Source organism: Gobio gobio, assembly GCF_949357685.1.
Source record: "Gobio gobio genome assembly, chromosome: 7".
Lineage (NCBI taxonomy): Eukaryota > Metazoa > Chordata > Actinopteri > Cypriniformes > Gobionidae > Gobio > Gobio gobio.
In genome coordinates, this window is record NC_137103.1 from 35,538,912 (window position 1) to 35,559,523 (window position 20,612).

Below are 20,612 nucleotides of genomic sequence, written 5' to 3' on the forward strand. Positions count from 1 at the left end.
TGTTCATTCTTAATGTCAACTAAAGTGGTTAACAAATGATAACTAATGAAACCTTATTGTAAGGTGTTACCGACAAATCTAACATTTGTACTAGGCTGTGATGAGAAGAATTTCCATCATACTCACTTTATGCATACCCTAGTATATACGTAATAACCAACATATACTTTGGGCTTAATCAAAGTAATATTTGCAAAGTCGGGCTAACAGACCTAGATTGTTGCTTTGCTTGGACCAGCACCTATACACTTCAGTCAGACTACAATTGGCTGATGCACGATTTGTTTTTTAAAAAAAAAATTATATTCAGTTATATTTGACGTATTGTGTAATGGATATTTGGACAGACAGATGAAGACTATAGCTTGATTTCTAGCTCGGATTTGCACATTATATTTTCTTTTTTGTTCCACAGCATGTGACGTGAGCTGTTAGCTGCTGATTCTTCCATGAGGTTATACAGAAACTATGCTTTGGAAGCCGGTGTGATGCATAGAAACATTGTCGTCAAGTTTGGAGTCACTGCTTCTCCTTTAATTTTTGCACAATTTTTGTTTTCCTTTTGCTGTGAAGCACAGCCTCAACTAGCTCTCTCTTAATAACAGTCTCTGTAGCATGAGCGCTGTACAATGATGTGCTATTTTTGGAAAAGGTTGGTATTTGTGGGTTTACTCTCTGCATGTATGCTGATTACAAGGCAGCTCTGACACACGACACCCTGCTGCTTGGTCTGTGGTTCAGCCCAAATATCAGGCACCCATCAGCTGTGGCATGGGGGACACCACCTCCGACTTTTTATAGTCTGGGGTCCCTGCCCCTAAAAACCTCAAGTTTACATTGGCAGGACAGTGCAGCGCATGATGCTAGCGCATAACCTCAGCTAGAACAACCCATTACGTATAGGTTTGGAAATGGAATAGAGTGAATTTTCTTTTCTTGGTCCAATATGGCTGTATATCTTGGCACCGTATTGTGCAAGTAAAGAGTCATAGAATAACATTTCACAGAATAATATTTGCCTAGTCTTTTTTAAATTTAAATTTTATTATGCATCAAAAATGGCTAACACAGTTCTCTTTAAAACAATGTTTAAAACAGTGCAGCAATGTTTAAGTGGTAAATATTATTTATATGCAGTGATGGTTAGTAACGGATTACATGTAATCTGGAATACGTAATCCGATTCCAAAAATGTACTACTTGTAGTTAAAATATATTCCCCCGGTTTCACAGACAAGGCTTAAGCTAATCCTAGACTAAAATGCATGTTTGAGCTGTTTTAACTGAAAGAATCTTGCACTGACAAATCTTAAAATATGTCAGTGGCATTGTTTTGTCTCAAGATGCACACCAGTAATGTTTTTTTTCTTGGGCACGTTTATAAAAGTTGCTTAAATGTCCTAATTGAACTAAGGCCTAATCCTGGTTTAGTCTAAGCCCTGTCTGTGAAACCGGGCCATTATGTTTTAAAATGTTCATAATCAGATTACAGTTACTTATTAATGGATTACATGATTACATATTATTCACACAATGGTAGTGTTATTCATAATTTATTGATTCTCCCTAATTCTTCTTTTTACGCTTACATTATCCTTTCTAAAAATGTATTTATTTTAATTTTACATTTTTATGATTAATTAATCATTAGATCCCCCTGCAGTTCTTTCATGGTTAATGCATTTCATGTTGTTTATAACAAGGAGTAGAAAATATTTTCTTGCTTCGTTTTTATGGTACACAATAATCACATTCTAAGTGATAAACAAGTAAGGTCAAAAGTAATCAAAAAGTAGTCTAAAATTAGTAATCTAGATTACGTTACTAACTACAATTTTCGTCATGAAATTTGGACTACAATTTGCAACTAATCTATCCAGCACTGTTTATGTGGTAGTATACATATTACCGTTCCACAAAATAACAAAAGTAATTCACATAAAAGTGAACAACACAACCCATTCACTGTTATTTTTATGGTAATAGCAGTATGGTCATTCTGATAAACATCTCCTTTTGAGCTCCACCCAAGGAAAGGACCTATTACAGGATTGGAATGACATGAGGCAGAGTAAATGATAACAGAATTGCCATTTATGGGTGAACTGACTCTTATGAATCTGGTGGTAATTCTGCTTACAGTCAGAGATGCACGTACTTCATCACTGTTTTCGTCTTGGCCCTTTTCAGTCAGCTAACAATGCTTCAAAAATAGATCTACAGCATTGCCTGTAAACACTGTAATCAGTGTCTCCCTCTACAGATATTTGTAGCGATAACATTCTGCCTCCTTCTTTTGGAGACTGTTTTCTGACTTGTTTTTGTCCTCTCTATCCTACCACCCATCTTGTCCGCATTTCTTCTCCTCCCTATGAAGTGTATAGCTGACGCTACGCTCCACCGAAAAGATTGTACAAGTCCATATCCGTCTGTGCTTGTTCCTTTCATTCTCTCTTTTTATTCTTTGAACGTCCACACTGTCCCGGCTCTGGTTCTCCCAGATGGTTAGGATAAGGGACACCTGCCACGTTCACAATCACCTGTTTTGGTTCCTTCGGGATAAGCCCTTTGGTAGAGCGCTGCCTGAACTGTTTGAAGACAACTTGAACAAGACATTTAAAAGACAAAGGAAAACACGATATCTCGTATAAAATGTGCACCAGTATTTGTGCCTGTTCAGTACTAAGAAGCATGGATTCTTTCTGTTGTGTCTGGACAGGTAAAACCTTCTTTTTAGTTTTAGTTTTTAATCAGTGACTCAATCGCTGGCTTTTGTGTAGTATAAATCTTTTGAAACGTCTGGATCATCTGTAATATTTATCTGTGTTTAACCGGGGTTGTGTCTTAAACCTTGACATATCAGCACATAACCCAAACAGATTGATCACCTTCCACTAATGATTGTCAGATTTTAACAGGGTCGTGCCCTCATCAGTAGATTAGGTAGTCATTAACATTGTCATTAACCCAGACTTGATCTCCCCCGTCCCTGGTTTGATTTGTGTGTCGTTTGAGGTTCCTCCTTTTTATTGTATCTTTGTTTTTCCATTCAGGATGTCAGAGGCCAGTGGGTCTCTCACGGGGCAAAGCTAAAGTTTGCTCTTACAGTGGCTGGTACTACTGCCCAAGTTGTCACCAGGACAACCTCTTCCTCATACCTGCTCGCCTACTGCACAATTGGGACACTAATAAACACAAGGTATGTGTACAGACATATTTACCCAATCCGTATCTTCAATATAGTTAATACGCATGTAAGTTTCCTTGATGCATTTTGAGTTTAGAAATCGTTTTTACACCAACCAACAAAACAAGCCAAACTCAAGACATCTAACGAAAGCTAAAAGTGATTACCATTAACAACATTGTTGACATTGTGGTTCAGGTATCGAAACAAGCGAAGGAGTTTCTGGAGTTTGTTCATGAGGAGCCGCTGTTAGACGTCCAGCAGTTGAACCCGTGTCTGTATGAGCATTGCGAGGCATTGGCGGCCGTCCTTAAACTGAGACAGCAGCTCCAGTCTCTCAGGGCCTACCTCTTCAGCTGCCGGGCCACAGTAGCAGAAGACCTCCGCCGCAGGTGAGCAATGCCAGAGAGCAGGAACAGAAAATATAGGGAAAGTAAGAGTAAAAAGATAAAATATGACAAAATGGTATTTTGATAATGCACATCTTTTGTTGTGTTTGAATTAACAACAATTTGTTCATCAGCTCCATTTTGCTTTATTAACCACTGTGGGTACCGAACCAGCAGATTATTGAAAATGACAGTTACTCCAGTACACTCTTAAAAATAAAGGTTCCAAAAGTGGGTTTACGTAGCGAAACCATTTTTGAGTCCCAAAAGAGCCTTTTAGTAAACAGTTTTTAAAGGCAAAGTCCACCCAAAAATTTTATTTCTGTTATCATTTACTCACCCTAAATGTTGTTCCAAACCTGTATGAGTTTCTTTCTTCTATTGAACGCAAAACAAGATATTGTGAAGAATGTTGTAACCAGACAGTTGATGGTAGCCTTTGACTTCCTTACTAGGGGGAAGGGGGGAGTCAATGGCAACCGTCAACTGTTTGGTTACCAACATTCTTTACAATATCTTCTGTTCAACAGAAGAAAGTAACTCATACAGGTTTGGAACAAATTGAGGGTGAGTAAATGACAATTTTCATTTTTGGGGGAACTATCCCTTTAAAAGCACAATATACAGCTCTGGAAAAAAATTAAGAGACCACTTGACATTGAGAAATCACTGCTAAGTGGTCTCTCAATTTTTTCCAGAGCTGTATTAGTTTAAAGAAAATTTTAATAATCAAATAATCTTTTTCCATTATTAAGAACCTTTAATGCAATGGAAGAGTTCCATGGATGTTAAAGTTTGCTTATGGAACCACCATCAATGTCTATAAAGAACCTTTATTTTTAAGAGTCGATAGTGATCAACCAATAAGGATGTTTCAGTTGCCAATGTGACTATCAAAATCACACAATGTAGTCATGAGTCATGTACTCAAAATTGCTGAAATTAAATGCATTTAAATATTACATATTTACTCCAAAAAAGGAAAAAAAAACACGGTTTTATTTTGTTTTTAATAAATGTTAAATAATACATTTGTATTTCTTACATTTTTAATTCTTATGATTATTTTAATAACAATTTTAAGTAAAGCACTTTGAATTACCATTGTGTATGAAATGTGCTATGTTAATAAACTTGCTATAATATAAATATATATATATATATATATATATATATATATATATATATAATATAATATAATATAATATAATATAATATAATATAATATAATATAATATAATATAATATAATATAATATAATATAATATAATATAATATAATATAATATAATATATATATATATATATATATATATATATATATATAAGCAAGCTTGCTTTATTTCATTTGATTTTTTTTGGCCTTGTTGATATTGGTTGACCACAACTGTAGTATTTTTTTCTTTGGGTGCTTTCACACTAGCACTTTTGGTGCGTACCTGGGTTCGATTGACGTCAGAGTTTGGTTCGTTTGGATGATGTGAACGCTGTCTTCCGAACTCTGGTGTGCACCCACGAACCGTTCCCGAGTTCGCTTAAAAAGGTGGTCTGGGGTACGGTTTATGTGAACTCCAGCACGGTTCGCTGCTGATGTGAACGCAATCGTACTAAATCACGGAAGTGAACCGCTATTAATGACGTATGATTTGATAAAAATGTGTGTTTTTGTGTGTTTCACTCATTTTCCTGACGAGCGTGACCGACATACTGCAAGCAGAGAGCTGTAGATCTCATTTGCAGTTAATTCGCGGCAGATAGACACAAGTGCCATAACATACTGAGGCTTTGGAACAAAACCAACGGTTCAAAAACATTAAATATAAAAGTGTGGTGAGCAACACTATGCATTTTGCCACCTTTTCGCTCGCCATTGTTACCAAACAACAGGGTAAACAGCTGCTCCTTTGATTGCCCAAACGCACCACGGTTCGGACCCAAATATTATAATATGAACACAGTCCAGTGGGGGCAGGGGGAGGGGGGAGCAATCGAACTCGGTTCGGTCCAGGCAATTGAACCAAGTGTGAAAGCATTTACATTTAGTAATTTAGCAGACGCTTTTATCCAAAGCGACTTACAAATGAGAGCAACTAAAACAGTCAAGGGCAACACCATGCAAGTGCTTTCACACGTCTCAGTAAATCTAGTACAGAACACACAGGACAGACTTTTTTTTAATAAATAGAATAACAGAAAATGAATAGAATGATAAGTGCTATTCTTGATTGGTCAGGTGCTGCTGGAAAAGATGTGTCTTTAGATGTTTTTTTAAAATGGCTACAGACTCGGCTGCTCGAATTGAGATAGGCAGGTCATTCCACCAGGTGGGAACAGCCCAGGAAATGGTCTATGAGAGTGATTTCATGCCTCTTTGGTATGGCACCACAAGGCGTCGTTCACTTGCAGAACGTGAGTTTCTGGAGGGTGTGTAAGTCTGAACACCCTAAGTTTCCTTTAAACAAACAGTAATTTGCTGCAGTTATTAAATAAACGCTTTCTTGTAGTTTGTCTGGGAAAGTGTCACGGTGAGTGTTTAATGGTGCACAACTTCTGCTTAAAAAATGACCGGTTCAGTGATCTATGAACATTTATGTGCCCGTGGAATTAGTGAAACTGATCTCAAATTGGTTTTTGCCTATTGAAAAAGGTGTTACAATAACTTGAATCATATACAAATGTGCATAGGCTAATTATTGTGACTCATTTAATATAAAACACATGACCATAGAGCAAGAGCAAAACTCAGTGTGGAGACTGTAGAAGTGACAGGTTGTTTCATCTATACCTCTATATGTGTTTTGTTTTTCTTGTTAAGAACCAACGCAAGAGATTATATTGTTAGTGACATAAAAACAGTTGGCGGAGTCAGTAAGATAAGCTTAAGTTCATAAATACTTATTTGATATCAGTGCATGAGTGTATAAATATTTCTTGGTTGTAGTAGTCCAGTGATTCTGATAACAGTGTTTGATTTAGGCTAGCAGGGGTACGCACTGAGCTTTTCTTCTCTGTTTGCAGATTTGTAAGATGGGACTGGAACTAAATATATATAGCTCGTGGAACAATTCATTTTGTTTCAAACAGGAAATAAATGCCTACTTATAATAGCTACACTTTTTCATGGTAATAACATCCTTCATTATTCATTTGATGTAGGTTACATTACTGTGATAAATATTTGTAGAGTCTTGCAAGGCACATAAAATAGTGGTTGACGGCTGCTGGTCGCACCTGGTTTGTTTCCCTGCCAATGTGTAAGATGGAGGTAGCTTAGTTGTAACATAGACATATGTATTTAGCATGTAGCACTGAAGTATGAATTTTTAATGCTATTTCAAGGAATGCATTTGGTTGTTGGGAATAAGCAGATCTTTAGCGGATTCCTAAGGGCCATGTTCAGCAGGAATGTGAAGGAGCTGTGTTTATGCAAAGGTTTCGGCACTAAAAGGCTTGTCTATGTGATGAATGCTTTATGCTCTTACCAGGGTCAGTGTGGAGACCATGAGATTGCGCTAAGAGGCCTTAAACATTCACACCATAGGAGACGAAAGCATGTACAGCTCTGTGATGAAATATCACATAATGGAAAGCTACCACCAGCTTTTTCCCCAATAAATGGCTCAGCTCTTTTTTATATTAACAGAAAATGATAAATGTTTACTGAATTTAGTGTTAAGTGGAAGTTTAGATTGTTCGCCCAAAAATTTACTGAAATTGTGATCATTTACTTCTGTGGTTCTTCTAAGCCTGGATCTATCTTTATTATTATATATGAAACAACTTCTTCAAATTATCTTCTTTTGTGTGAGAAGAAAGAAAGTCATGTTTATAACATGATCACCAAAGCTTCATTTTTTTGTGAACTATCCCTTTAAGAGAAAACCGCAGGTTATTTCTCCTAGTGCCCATGAAACATATCCTCAAATTGACATGGAGCTCTTTTTGTGGTAAACTAATTTCCATCTTCTTCTTTTTTCCTATTGAAATCAGGTATGGCATAACAAAAACAAAAAAACTTCAGATGTTGACTTAATGGTGTTGCTAATGCACTCTTAGCCACATGTTCAGAACACTGTTTGTTGTTTGAATCACTGAATTATTGAATGGCCCTGTACCCTTTCCTATGTATTGGCTCCTTTGAACTCCATGGTGACGTAGAAGCAGGATGGCCGTTTGAAGTGCAGACGTGAGGGCTCTTGCAAAGGGAACCTCAGCTTGAACTGAATATCCTCTCCGAGGTTCATCTCCTTGGAGCGGTCCCAGCTGCCTACTGAGCGGTGACTTTATCTGGCCGCTGTGTTTACGGGGTGCAGCAGCAGTGACCCTAGCAGGAGGCAGCGCTAGATGGCTAGTGTTTATGGCCAGGCTATTAGCAGGCATCAGGCTAATGCTTCGCTTTTCTAAACAGTGTAGGATTGATGAGGGCGGTGGCGCTAAAATATTACCTTGGCCATTCATCGCCCAGCCCGGACTCTCATCAGTGGTCGTGAAGAGGCCCACAAGTGTTTACACTAAGCCACGGAGAGAAGAGGGCGAGCTGTCACAGTCCACACCGTTGAGTCTGATCTAATACACCTCAATGAACTGCAGGGGCACACACATGCTTACTACCTTAGTCTTCACCTTACAATAGTGCTCCCTCAAGTCTAGGCTTGGGAAATAAGAACCAGTTTTGATTTGCTCTACTATCCCGGGGCATTGCATCACTGCTACTGGATCCACAGTGTGAAACATACAACACGACCAGTGTAGTCCATTTCCCAAACGAATAATTATTATGAGCCAGATCTTTTTCATGAATCATAAGCATACAGTGGAGTTGGTATAGTCTGATTCTTGAGAAAATTGTTCTTGTGAATCGGTTCTTTTAAGTGAATCAAATCTACACAGGCCAGTTGATTGGGTTCCTGAATCAATGACTCCTATAAACCAGTTCTTTTGGTGAATCAAACACAAAAGCCGTGTTTCCACCGCAGGAACTTTCCCCAGGAACTAGGGACTTTGGGGTGGTACTCGATGTGTTTCGACTGCAGGGACCAGGGTCTAAATTAAGTTCTGGGTAAAAATTACCCCCTCAGAAAGTCCCTGCTCACGATTTAATACTTTTTTTTTTAAAGTTCAGGAACTTTAGGGGGTGGGACTTGGGCGCTGAACATGCTGATTGGTTGACATTTTGACAAGTCTGTTGCGGTGCATGCAGTAAGAGTTGTTTGCTATTCAAGTCAACAATGGAGTTTAAAAAATATGACTGAAGGACCGACGATGAGGTTCAGGCTTTATTAAGATATGCAGAGGACGAAATCCAGCGGGAACTGGAAAGTCGCGTGGAGTCCTGCATCACCGGACTAATTTGCAGGTAACTTCACGGTACATCAGACCGCGGTGGAAACGCAGACAATAACAGGTCTGGGGGAAAAAGGTTCCTGGGACAAATTGTTCCAGGTAATTTTGGTGGAAGTGCGGCTATACAGCACACCTTTGTAGTTTTGTAGTGCTTAGGACTTGAGACATAATTTAGGAGATTGTATGATAGTTCTTATGATAATGTGTAATTTCAGTTTTGTAAAGTGGTATTTTATCATATAATTGTGTCCCATGAAATGCTGTCTTTCCACTTGGTTGAATACTAATACAATTTGTAAAAAATTTGCACAATTCTCTCAGTAACAACTACAAGAAGCCTGTTTACTTAAATATGGTGCCTGCTGACTTTTCTTCTTCATCTACTTTTGACCAATCACAGGTGGCTTCATATCCACATAATCACAGTTCCTCTGCCATAAGAGAGTACCTATCCATAGGGGTTTGAGGGAAAAGTGCAAAATCTCAACATATAGCCTCTTGCGTGTGTGCTTACCACCCTCTGATCACGTTGGCTGAATTTAGTTGTCTTTTGTTTGACAACAGGCCAAATATCGTCTGGTTACCAGCACTTGTATGTATTTACTCTGAGAAAGTACAAAAGATTCAGACATGGAGCTGTGCCATGAGCAGAGATTAATTTATGCTGGAGGATATAGAATGCAGAAAATAGACTGTTATCATGGCCAGAGGTAAATGAACACCCAGAGAGATAGCAGGTTTCTTTTCACACACTGTCCTGACTTGAACAAGCTTGACAAAGGCAGGCAAATCAGTGTAACAACACATCCTTAGGGATTAAGTTAGGATTTCATCTTGTCATACACAAGATAGCGCATTAGAACACGGAATCTTGTCAATGCAATATCTTTTCTTTGTCAGCCTTCCTAAGATGTTCAGTAATACCTCACTTGTTATGTCAGATTTGTGGGTATGTAAAGCTTTGAGCTCTGTGGTTTCCAGACCCTTTATTAGGCGTTCATACCCGTCTAAGGCTGCAAATCTGTGGAGAGTGATTCCAAAAATTCTGGTTTAAGATTCCTCTTATCGATTCCAGTTCCTTAATGGTCCCATTATGACTTTTTAGTACTTTGAAGTACTAAATATGAAGAAATATTTGGGGAAAAAATTAGTTCCATTGCAAAGTGATGAGAAATGCATTTCAAAGCAAATGTTGCTAAATGTGTTTACATAGACTTCTTACAGGCATTGAGCTGTATGTGTTAAAGGGTTAGTTCACACAAAAATGAAAATTCTGTCATTTAATTACTCACCCTCATGTCATTCCAAACCTGTAAGAACTTTGTTCATCTTCGGAACACAAATTAAGATATTTTTATCAAATCTGAAAGCTCTCAGTCCCTTCCATAGACATCTATTTAATTAAAACTTTCAAGGTCCAGAAAGGTAGTAAAAACATTGTTAAAATAGTCCATGTGACTCCAGTGGTTCAAACTTAATTTAATAAAGCGACAAGAATTCTTTTTGTGTGCAAAAACAAACTTTATTCAACAATTTCGTTCTGGCCTGTGCCAGTCTCCTACGCTGTTTACGTTGTAGCTCCCGCGCATGCGTCGTGGTGCTCACGTGAACAGCTTCGGCTGCCGTATATCACAAGGGCACTGCACTATTTATAACAGAAACTGCGACTGACGCTAGGGGCTGTGGTCTTTAGCGTCCTTGTTAGCACGTCCAGGTCGGATAGGAAAGTAGCCTACACATACCGTAAAATGGAGCTTTTTTATGCATTTTTGTAACTCTAACTGATTTTAAAGGTCCCATGGCATTAAATTACCATTTTATGAGGTTTTTCAACATTAATATGAGTTCCCCTAGCCTGAATATTGTCCCCAAGTGGATAGAAATGTTGATCGGTGTAAACCCGAGTTCTGGCTGTCTTTCTCTGCCTTTGAGAAAATGACAGGCCAGACGAGCCAATCCTGAAGTCTCCTGGTTTGACGTCCAAGCAGGAACGGTTTCCTCCCTTTCCTCCGCCCAGAGAATCTGGCACGCCCATGCAAACGCTCGAGAGATCATGGCTTGTGAACGAGTGAATGCTGGCAGTTTCTCAGTGTTTGGATGTACAAATGAAAACAGAAGTCTTTTTTCAGTTCCTTCTGATCTGTGATCAGTGATTTCTGATGTGTAGCTAATTATTTATTATTCCTGCACACGCAGCGGCTTCTCTCTCTCCAGACAGAACGGTGTTTTCTATCTTGTGAGTCAGTGTTTTTGTACGTCCTCGTCGCGTCTATCGGTTCTAAAATGTGCATACAGTCATGAGTTTCTGCTCAACATGGCAGAGTCAGATCTTTAGAGATAAACTTCACACACGCCGAAGCTCGGGCTGCACTGACTCGGCCTTCAACATCCCCGACCCCCAGTACTGCATCTGGCCCACAGCGGAGGCACCAAACGCGGCGTGAGATTAAGCAGAAGGGGGGTAAGCGTGAGCATATCCGGGCTAGCCAGCCTAGCCCCACAATAAACTGGATTACATTCGATTACTGCTGTTGTGTCTTTGTTTGCGCTGTGTACTCAACACGCGTCACTGACGCTTTTATTTTATTTTAAAAAGAATGCTATTATCCACACTTACTTTTAACTCGTTCATCTCGACAGCTGTAATGGTACTTTGCATGTGTTACAAAGTTGGTAATAATGATGAAGACGGACTCGGTGTGACTGGGACTCGTGTTTATTCAGAACTCTCAGATACAAACACAATAAACTCGTGCTGACAGACAGCTCTCACAACTCAGTAGTTACTATAAATAACTTTGTTAGCAATCGCTGAGCTCAGTCTCTGGTACATTAGTGATGTCCGGTTCGCGAACGATCTTTCTTTTGAACCAGTTCTTTTTAGTGAACCGAATCAGTTCACCAAATCGGACTGAATCATTCTAAAGGGTTCGCGTCTCCAGTCAGCGCTGATCCATAATTTACTAAAGTTACTAACTTTCTGACATGAGTGACAGTCCCTCCGACTAGAAAAAGACTAATAACCTGAAGTATATGCTGTAACTACAACAGTTCAGACATGCTGAGAACTGATGTGAAGTGAACTCAGGTCCATCCGTCTCTCTGGCAGCAGCTCGTGCCTGCTCCTGCCTCCTAGACCTCGTTAAACCACGCCCCCTCCGCTCATTTAAAATGCAAAGATGTCAGCCAATCACAACAGTGGGCGTTTTTACTGAAGTCTCACAGCAGACACGCCTCTTGAAGCAGGGCATTCAGCCACAGGGCAAACAGCAGTATAGAAAAAATGCCTTTTATTTCTAAATTATGACATTTTATGATGTAAAAGTCATACTAACAATATAAGTACACCTCAGGAAACATTATAAAATAATAGAAAAATGCCATGCCATGGGACCTTTAAATTGTAATTTTGGCAGCCGCTGAAATGGGTCATACCGTTTACATTACCTAAGCAGTTGAAGTAAATACGCTCATTCAAGGACGTGCATTTATTGCTTGGATGGAGCAAGAACAACAAAGGCCCAGATTAACAAACATCTTGCGCCAGCGCAAAACCCCGTCAGGCGCCTGTCAGGATTTACTAAAGACATGCAGTGAAAAATTAGCGCTGAAAAGGCGTGTACACAGTCATTTTTGCAGCTGAACTTATTGCATATTAGCCTGTCACCGCCCTACTATGTACTTCCGCTCAATTTTCATTTTCCTTCAGTACTCCGTCTGGGATTGTGGTATATTCTGTGGTTTTCTCCGGTCAAATTTTAACCGGTCCAATCAGCGAACAGAGGGAGTGGCTGAGAACGATGACGTTAATGTCGTGCGCTAGTTTGCGATGACATGCGTCACGACCAAATGTTAGCGATTGGTCATGGCAGATCCAGACTGGCTCTGGGGGCAGATCCAATAGTTTTAAACTTCAACTGAGTACCTGCCTTAAAGGAAGTAAACACTTGTTAATGGAGAGTGGCCAGACTCTCTGTACAAAGGAAATGTACGAGAGTCTGGTAGGACCAGGCTAATTGCATATGCATTTGTAGGAGTTTCCCTTTCAGACGCAAAATATATGGGAGGGGAGTATTTAAATGAATCACGCAATGTAATTTACTACGTTTAGCCATGTCAATTTACTGGTGATTGCGCCATTATTTACCGCCCCTCAAAAAAGTCCCCCTCGTAATGCGTCATTCTTTTTCCATTAACGAGTTTACAGAACATGGTACAACATGGTCAATGCAGCACATTTCCTCTCTCTCTTTAGGTTTTAATGCATATATTTCTTAACCCTAAGACAACGCATTCACAACTCTTGATAAAGTATCGTTTTTGACGTGCCATACATCAAACCCAAAACAAAGCAGCTGTCATCAGCTCTGTTTGCACTAATGACACCTGCGGCAACTCTTGTCTGTTGACCCTTACGCCTTCCATAAACAAATGAAAAGAGATTTCATCCTCAGCTTAGTAAACATCCCACCCCCTGCCTCCATGCCTCAGTTTAGACTAAGATTAGTGCTGTAATGATTGCTTGGCCTAATGAGGTCTGAGGGATGAGCTGTGAATAGGGCTGTCTGGAGTACCGCCATGCTTCTTTTCAGCCAGCAATGAGATTATGGCAGTGAATGAAAAAAAAATGGAGCTTCACCACAATCCCTAAAGCTGAAGACTGAGATGTCCAGCGAGTCTCAAACCACACATGCATTTGTGCAGCATGGGCCACGTGCATCAACACAAACTATTCTACATAATATAATGGCTACATTCACTCCTAAATGCCCCATTGCAGCTCAAAACTACCCAGCATGCTTTCCTCCCATGCCTTAATGCCATAAATTCCCTCTCTCCTGTCTCTAGCTGTGTTTGTGGTCTGCAAGGCTCTCTAATTCCCAACATCTGCCTGACGGGCTGCTAATGACGGAACCAAGCCTCTGAGGAAGCGGAGTGGAGGAACTATTAGTGGGCAGGAGTAAAGATGCACCGGTTTCCAGTGCCAAACTACCTAATAGATCCAAATTTCCAGCCTTTTGTGGTAAAAAAAAAAAAAAAAAAAGACAGAATCCTGTTCAAGTAGTCAGCTATAGTGTGGCTGCACCAATAGCTTTGTGTCTGAATGAATTGTTTTATGCATCTCCAATGAGGAACATTTCATTAGGCTGAATCATCCGTTTTGCTGGGTCAGTTGTCTGTGGATATTATGGACTAAGTAGTTAGTAAAAGTAAAAGATCAATAACTGTTTTTCGTTTTATTTCCTTCTCGCAACCGCACATCGTTTTTTTTCTCTCCACCTCACAATATGCCTGTTGCTTTTCCCTTCCCCTCTTTTCTGGATAATTCTGTGGGCCCTTGAGTTTGTAATGTGAGCAGGCGTGGGTGAATGAGAGAGGGAAAGAGCGAGTGTAGGCTCATGGGAGGAGAGAGGTGAAGAGGGCCATAATAGCCAGCCAGATGGAGAGAGAGAGAGACAGAGCCGCCCCACTTCACCCATAATAAGGGGTAGTGCTTTTTAATGCCTATTTTACAGCCTTTTTCTAATTCAATTGAATTAACCCCTATTTCCAAGCAATTTGGACCCATGTTGTCATGGATACAGAGGGAATGGCGGGAAACTAGCATTCCCTCTGAAATAGATTTGTATGTATATGCGTGTAAGCTATTGTAGTTATTTTTCTACAGATATGATCAGGCTCAGTTATGACTTGAGGTAATATTTATATGCTTTTCATGCTATTTCATGTTATTTTTCTTACTTTTTCTGCAGGATCTTTCCCAGAGAATACCTGTTACAGCACGTGCACCTCTACTCATTGGCAGATCTGCAGCAGGTGAGTTTCTCTTTCCTTTCTTAACCATTCCTTTTTTTTCTTTATATACCTATATACATGCATATAGTCCAGCACAGTATCTTTTTCATACTTATTGTTTATTAATCTATGAAATAATCTACGAAATTCTGGTGAATGGAGTAAAATACTGTAAAATGTGTAGCCAACTAAGCTGAGAGCACACAACAAAACGAACACACTTGCAGATGTGTGGAACCTTCAAAGATTTTGAACTCTGTCAACACATAACAATTGCTCCAAAAAGTATTTTGCCACACTTAGGACCCTATTTTAAAGGTCTAAAGTGCACGGTGCAAGTGCATTTAGGGTGTGTCTGAATCCAATTTTGCTAGTTAACAACGGGAAAAATGGTCTGCACGCCCGGCGTATGGTCTGAAAGGGTTGTCCCTATTCTCTTAATGGATAATGGCTGTGTTTTGGGCCTAACATGCAATAAACCAATCAGAGTCTCATCTCCCATTCCCTTTAAAAGCTAGTTGCGCTCACGCCATGGCGGATTCGCTATTTACATGGCCGAATTTGCAAGCGGAAAGACTGAATGCTTCTCCAGAAGGGGATCCTTTTATTTTTAATATTTAAAAATGTTTGCGTGCTGCTGCGTGTCCCTGTGTGTGTAATAAGCAGATTGTGCACACGTTGTGCACCCGCCTATAGACGCATTACTAACGTGCTCTTTAAATAACAAAAAAACTATTGCTCCATTGACTTTAGACCAGGTGTTTGTTGGTCAATGGCGCAGTCTATTTCAGTTTGCCTCAAAATAGCAACGCGCCAACAATGCGTCTAAACGCACCTCGTTTTCAGACCAGCAGGCCCATGGGCGCACAAATGGGCGCAAATGCTTTTAAACAACGTGGTGCAGGACATGAAAATTATATCTGCATTGGGCTGAAACTAGCAAAAAACACTTGCGTCGTGCCTGGTGCCGTATTGCGCCAGGTGTATGATAGGGCCCTTAAAATTTAATGTCATTGCACTAGAAAATATCTATCTAAATGGAAATTAATTGGCAAGCAATATATGTCAGGTGTTTTCTTCACTTCACTTCTCTAATCCTTTTTTACAGCCTCAAATAGTGTATAGATGTTGTGCGTGTGTATGCATGAAGTCAGTTCTCATCATATTCACATCACACTGGTGTTCTAGCATAGTAACCACAGATATGTATTACTGTAACTATGAAAATGATCCAGAAACAATACTTTTTCTCTTCATTTTGAACAGTGTACACTGTCGTACAAAAGTTTGGGGTCAGTAGGTTTTTTTTTTTTTTTTGAAAGGTCATTTCATTCTGCATGAATGCATTACATTGATCAAAAGTGACCGTAAATACATTGTTACAAAAGATTTCTATTTCAAATAAATGTTGTTCTTTTGAACTTTCGATTCATCAAAGGCTCCTGAAGAATCACGGACTGTATAGTACAGTTTCAAATGACAAATATGAAGCAGCATTAGTGTTTTCAACATTGATGCTATAATAATAAGAAATTATTCTTGATTTCTGAAGGATCATGTGACACTGAAGACTGGAGTAATGGCTGCTATAAATTACATTTTAAAATGTATTCAAATAGAAAACAGTTATTTTAATTCAGCCTTGGTGAGCATTAAACATTAAAAAAAACATTGCCAAACATTTGAGCAACCCCCCAAAAATTTAATGGAATTGTTTTTTTTAAATGTTTTACTTTGTGTTTAATCAAAATGCCACTTGATTTGATATTTTGTATCAAACCAATGCAGTGACATTCATACATTTTTAAGAGTGGCTAAATTGACACGTATGTATGTAAGTGACTGTATGTACACAAATCTCTTCGTACGATTCTGATAAAAGACTTCATCGCTTTCACAGACACACACCTGTAGAACACATCATCACATCATGCGGCGTGTCTGTTCAGTGTCATCTGGCAGTGGACGTTGAGAGGCTGTGAGAGTGAGGGTGTATTTCACACCCTTCCCTCGCAACCCTCACATTCAGAGAGTTACTGTAGATCTATGTGCAGCCTCAGTGTCACTGACACATTAACCTTCTGCGTTGTTGTTAATCCATATATAACATTGTCAACGCCTCATATTTTTATGGCTTGTAAATAATTTGCTCTTGTTTTGGGCTTATCATCTTTTTTCTCTTTGTTCTAGCATAGCTAAAAAGGCTTCAAACCATCTTAAGCCGGGTGCGCACTGTGCGATTTTGGCCACGATTTGGCCGTCTGAGACAAATTTTGCAAATCCTAAAAGATTCCTGTGATCCTAGGCTAAAATCTGAAGTCTTTGATCGTTAGTTTGACATGTTCACCGGCAGCCGATTTATGGCCGCTGCGATTAAAATGTAACCTCAGACGAAATTCTGGCAGTGTCAGAAGATTTGGCATTTTGGCTGTCGGCCATTTTGAATTATGTGCTAAAATGCTGTATTTTATGAACACATGAACGGATTGTTACGAAACTCAATATGGGTCATCAGCACGATGCCCTGAAGGAGCATGAGAAGTTTTGAAACCACCTAGTGGATAATTTTTTTCCCCAAACGCTTATAACTTTGGGTGTGATTAACTTATTTTCATGGGAATAACTTTTTTGTCTCCTGAATCCTTGCCGAGTCCAACGATACCAGATTTGCCGGAGTCCGGAGTTTTATATCATCAATCAATGACGCGTTCGATGACCGTAAGCTGCATTAAATGCGGGATTGAAATGGTGGCTACAAAGAAATCTCAAGCGCTCATTTTGGTCATACACTCTAAAAACGTTTACTATGATTTACTCAATTTACAAAAAAAAATGAGTACATTTTAAAGCAGTGAAATCAATAACATACACCAAATGAGCTGAGCAAATGCAAGTAAAAAATTAAGTAGATATGAGTAACTTCATTTGGTCCATTTACAAATAAAATTGAGTAGAAAAAATTGGGGGGAAAACATTTAAAAACCAATATTTATGATTAATATTAACTGTTTTTATTTATGAGTAATATTAACTCATAGTATAACTTTAATATTAACTTTAATTTCCTCTAAACCTTTGTAAAATACTCCACACAACCACACTTATACATGACATTGGCCTTTATTGTTGATGAGCAATACAGCATATATTACAGTTTTGACATGTGTACAATATTGGCAACATTTAAACTCATGTAACACACATTTTAGAAGTAAAAATGAAACATTTAAAAGTAATTCAAGTGTAATCAACCTGTCTGTTATCCTATTTCCACCGTGTCAGCGCCGTTTCTCGAGCCTGAGATGGACTCGCGCTCTGCGGGTGGACTTTGAACTTCAGACCGCCGTCCAGCGTTTCACTCATAGCTCAAAGATGCTGCAACGCGCCTGACTCCATAACTTGCCAATAAACAAACAGTGCACAGTTTTAAGAACATTTTATCATTCAAATTAATTATATTCATTATCTTAAGGAATAAAGTTGTGTTTTGAGCAAGGCACCAGGGGCTTCAAAGACAGATGCCACACTCGTTTACTTACATTGCGTCCCTGTTTGTGGTTTTGCATTAAATAAAAAGATTTTAAGCACAGTAATGATTTTACAGATAAAATAAAACACACAAACCTGAATTTCACAGAGGAAATGTTCGTATTCTGTGACGCTGAGAGGAAGGAACTGCTCTGGAGACTGAAGAGAATTCAAACAGCCCACGCTCAATCAACTGTCGAGCTGTTGTCACGTTAAGGGGCGGGGGAGGGGTGCAATGTATTAATCAAGTAAACTTACTAGATTTCTTCAGTGTGTGTTAAATATTAATAATCTTGATTTTAATTAAGTAATATTTGTGGTTATTGAAACAGATCGATTTAATTCTCCTTTCTCAACTATTTTGATAGAAATTTCACAAATATATTAAGTATATTTTAAATAAATAATTGGTCATTCAAACAGTAAATTCTTTTAGTGAAAAAAAAGTTAAATATAACTGTAAATTTGAGACAAAATTAACTGTTGGATTTTAGTCAATTATTTTGGTATGTTCAACTCAAAACATCAAGTAAATGATATTTAGAGATTTTATTAAGTTAATAAAGTTAATTATTTCTGTGATATTTACTAAGCCACTGAATAATTTTTTTAGAGTGTAGTTTGTCTTGAAAAACAAAAAACTAATTTGACGGTTGTTGTAGGTGAAGTCACACTGCAGGATTGTACGGCAAATCTTCTGACACTGCCAGAATTTCGTCTACGGTCAAATTTGTTCGCAGCGGCCATAAATCGGCTGCCGGGGAGCATGTCAAACTAACGATCAAAGACTTCAGATTTTAGCCTAGGATCAGAGGAATCTTTTAGGATTTGCAAAATTTGTCTCAGACGGCCAAATCGTGGCCAAAATCGTACAGTGTGCACCCGGCTTTATCTTCGTTTTTCAAGACGAACTATGACCAAAATGAGCGCTAGAGATTTCTTTGTAGCCACCATTTCAGTCCCGCGTGTAATGCAGCTCACTGTCACCGAACGCGACATTAATTGATGATATAAAACTCCGGACGAGTTTTCTTGCGTGCGTCCGTTTTTATCGCGCCTTGACTATCGTACAGTCTAACATTGATGACAACTTCGATCTTACAGTGTGACATGGCTTACAGCGGGGACCATGTTCGTACAGTCTGACAAGGAACAAACATAAAGGACTATTATAAATTGCACAGTGTGCACCCGGCTTTAATACAACATTAAAGACTTTTTAGTGTTTCTCTTTGGAAACGTGTAGTTTCCTATTTAGTCCATTGTTGTTAATAAAAAAAAAAAAAAACTGTTTGCAAACTTTTAGCCATGACTGTATATCAGGGATATAGGAAACAGTGTTCTCATCTTCCCTCCTTTTCTCTCTGCAATACCCCCACACCACTATTTTTTGTCACTCTTCTGTTTCTTAGGAATGACCCCTGCCCTTATTTTTCTGTTGCTCTCAGAACATCTATTCTCCTGTCCCACATCCCCTCTCCCTCCTGTCTCCTGGTGGGAGGCTGGAGTCCCCACTCCACCCTATGTTCCCCCCACCCAGCTAACTAATTACTGCCATTCAGAAGCAACAGGCAGAAAAACAAAGCGTGACAGTCCTACCTCTGCTTCCATTCCATTCTATTCTTCCCCAATATCCCATTGCCCGACACTTTAGCTTTTTTGTGTTTTTTTTTTTCACTCTACATATCAATTACAACTTGCTTTTTTATTTATTTATTCCATTTAAAGTAAATTCATAGTTATTTTATTAACTTTATTTTATAATTATTTAATATATTATATAATTTTTTAATGAATTAATTTTTAATTGTTTTTATATGCCACAAAATAAAGTGGTACAGGTTTTTAAAGGTCTCTTTATATCCCTTAACCCTAAATTTGACCAATTATAGTAGATGCTTACCATAGTCTTTCTCTCTCTTTTTCTCTGTCTGTTTGTGTCACAGTAGCAGTCCTGCTCAGCTGTGGGTCTTAAAACAGAGTACAATGTTACAAGCACTGTGGGTACCTAAAAATGGTCTACTCTTTTTAAAAATTCTGAAAATTGTTTTGCTATTGTGTCTGTTTAATTTGAACCAGTTTTCTGTCACAACAATTTGGCTCATACTTGCATGTTTGAAATGAATCTGCACAGTCCGTGATTCTTAAACGCTCTCTGTACTGTCAGTACTGTGTCCCTCTTCTTGTGTACTTTTTTTTAATTCATTGCATTCAGCACAAGACCTTTATGCTCTCTCCCCCTCTGTCTGTGCAAGGCCCAAAATTGAGGCATTTCCCATTCATGTCACATTACTTTCTCTTTCAGTTCTTAATTGGCTTACCTTATTAAGGAGCCATTTTCTTTTAGTGTTGCTACTTAATGCCGGTTCC

General features: G+C 38.8%; 1 protein-coding gene across 1 annotated transcript in view; it reads left to right on the forward strand.

Annotated features, from left to right (window-relative positions):
* The window catches only part of plekhm3 (pleckstrin homology domain containing, family M, member 3), a 50,152-nt gene that overhangs the window by 15,820 nt on the left and 13,720 nt on the right, over positions 1-20,612 (forward strand). The window contains exons 4-6 of the mRNA XM_079821459.1: positions 3,054-3,199; positions 3,386-3,579; positions 14,672-14,735. Coding sequence (XP_079677585.1) covers positions 3,054-3,199; positions 3,386-3,579; positions 14,672-14,735 — 404 coding nt within the window. The remainder of the gene's footprint in view (positions 1-3,053; positions 3,200-3,385; positions 3,580-14,671; positions 14,736-20,612) is intronic.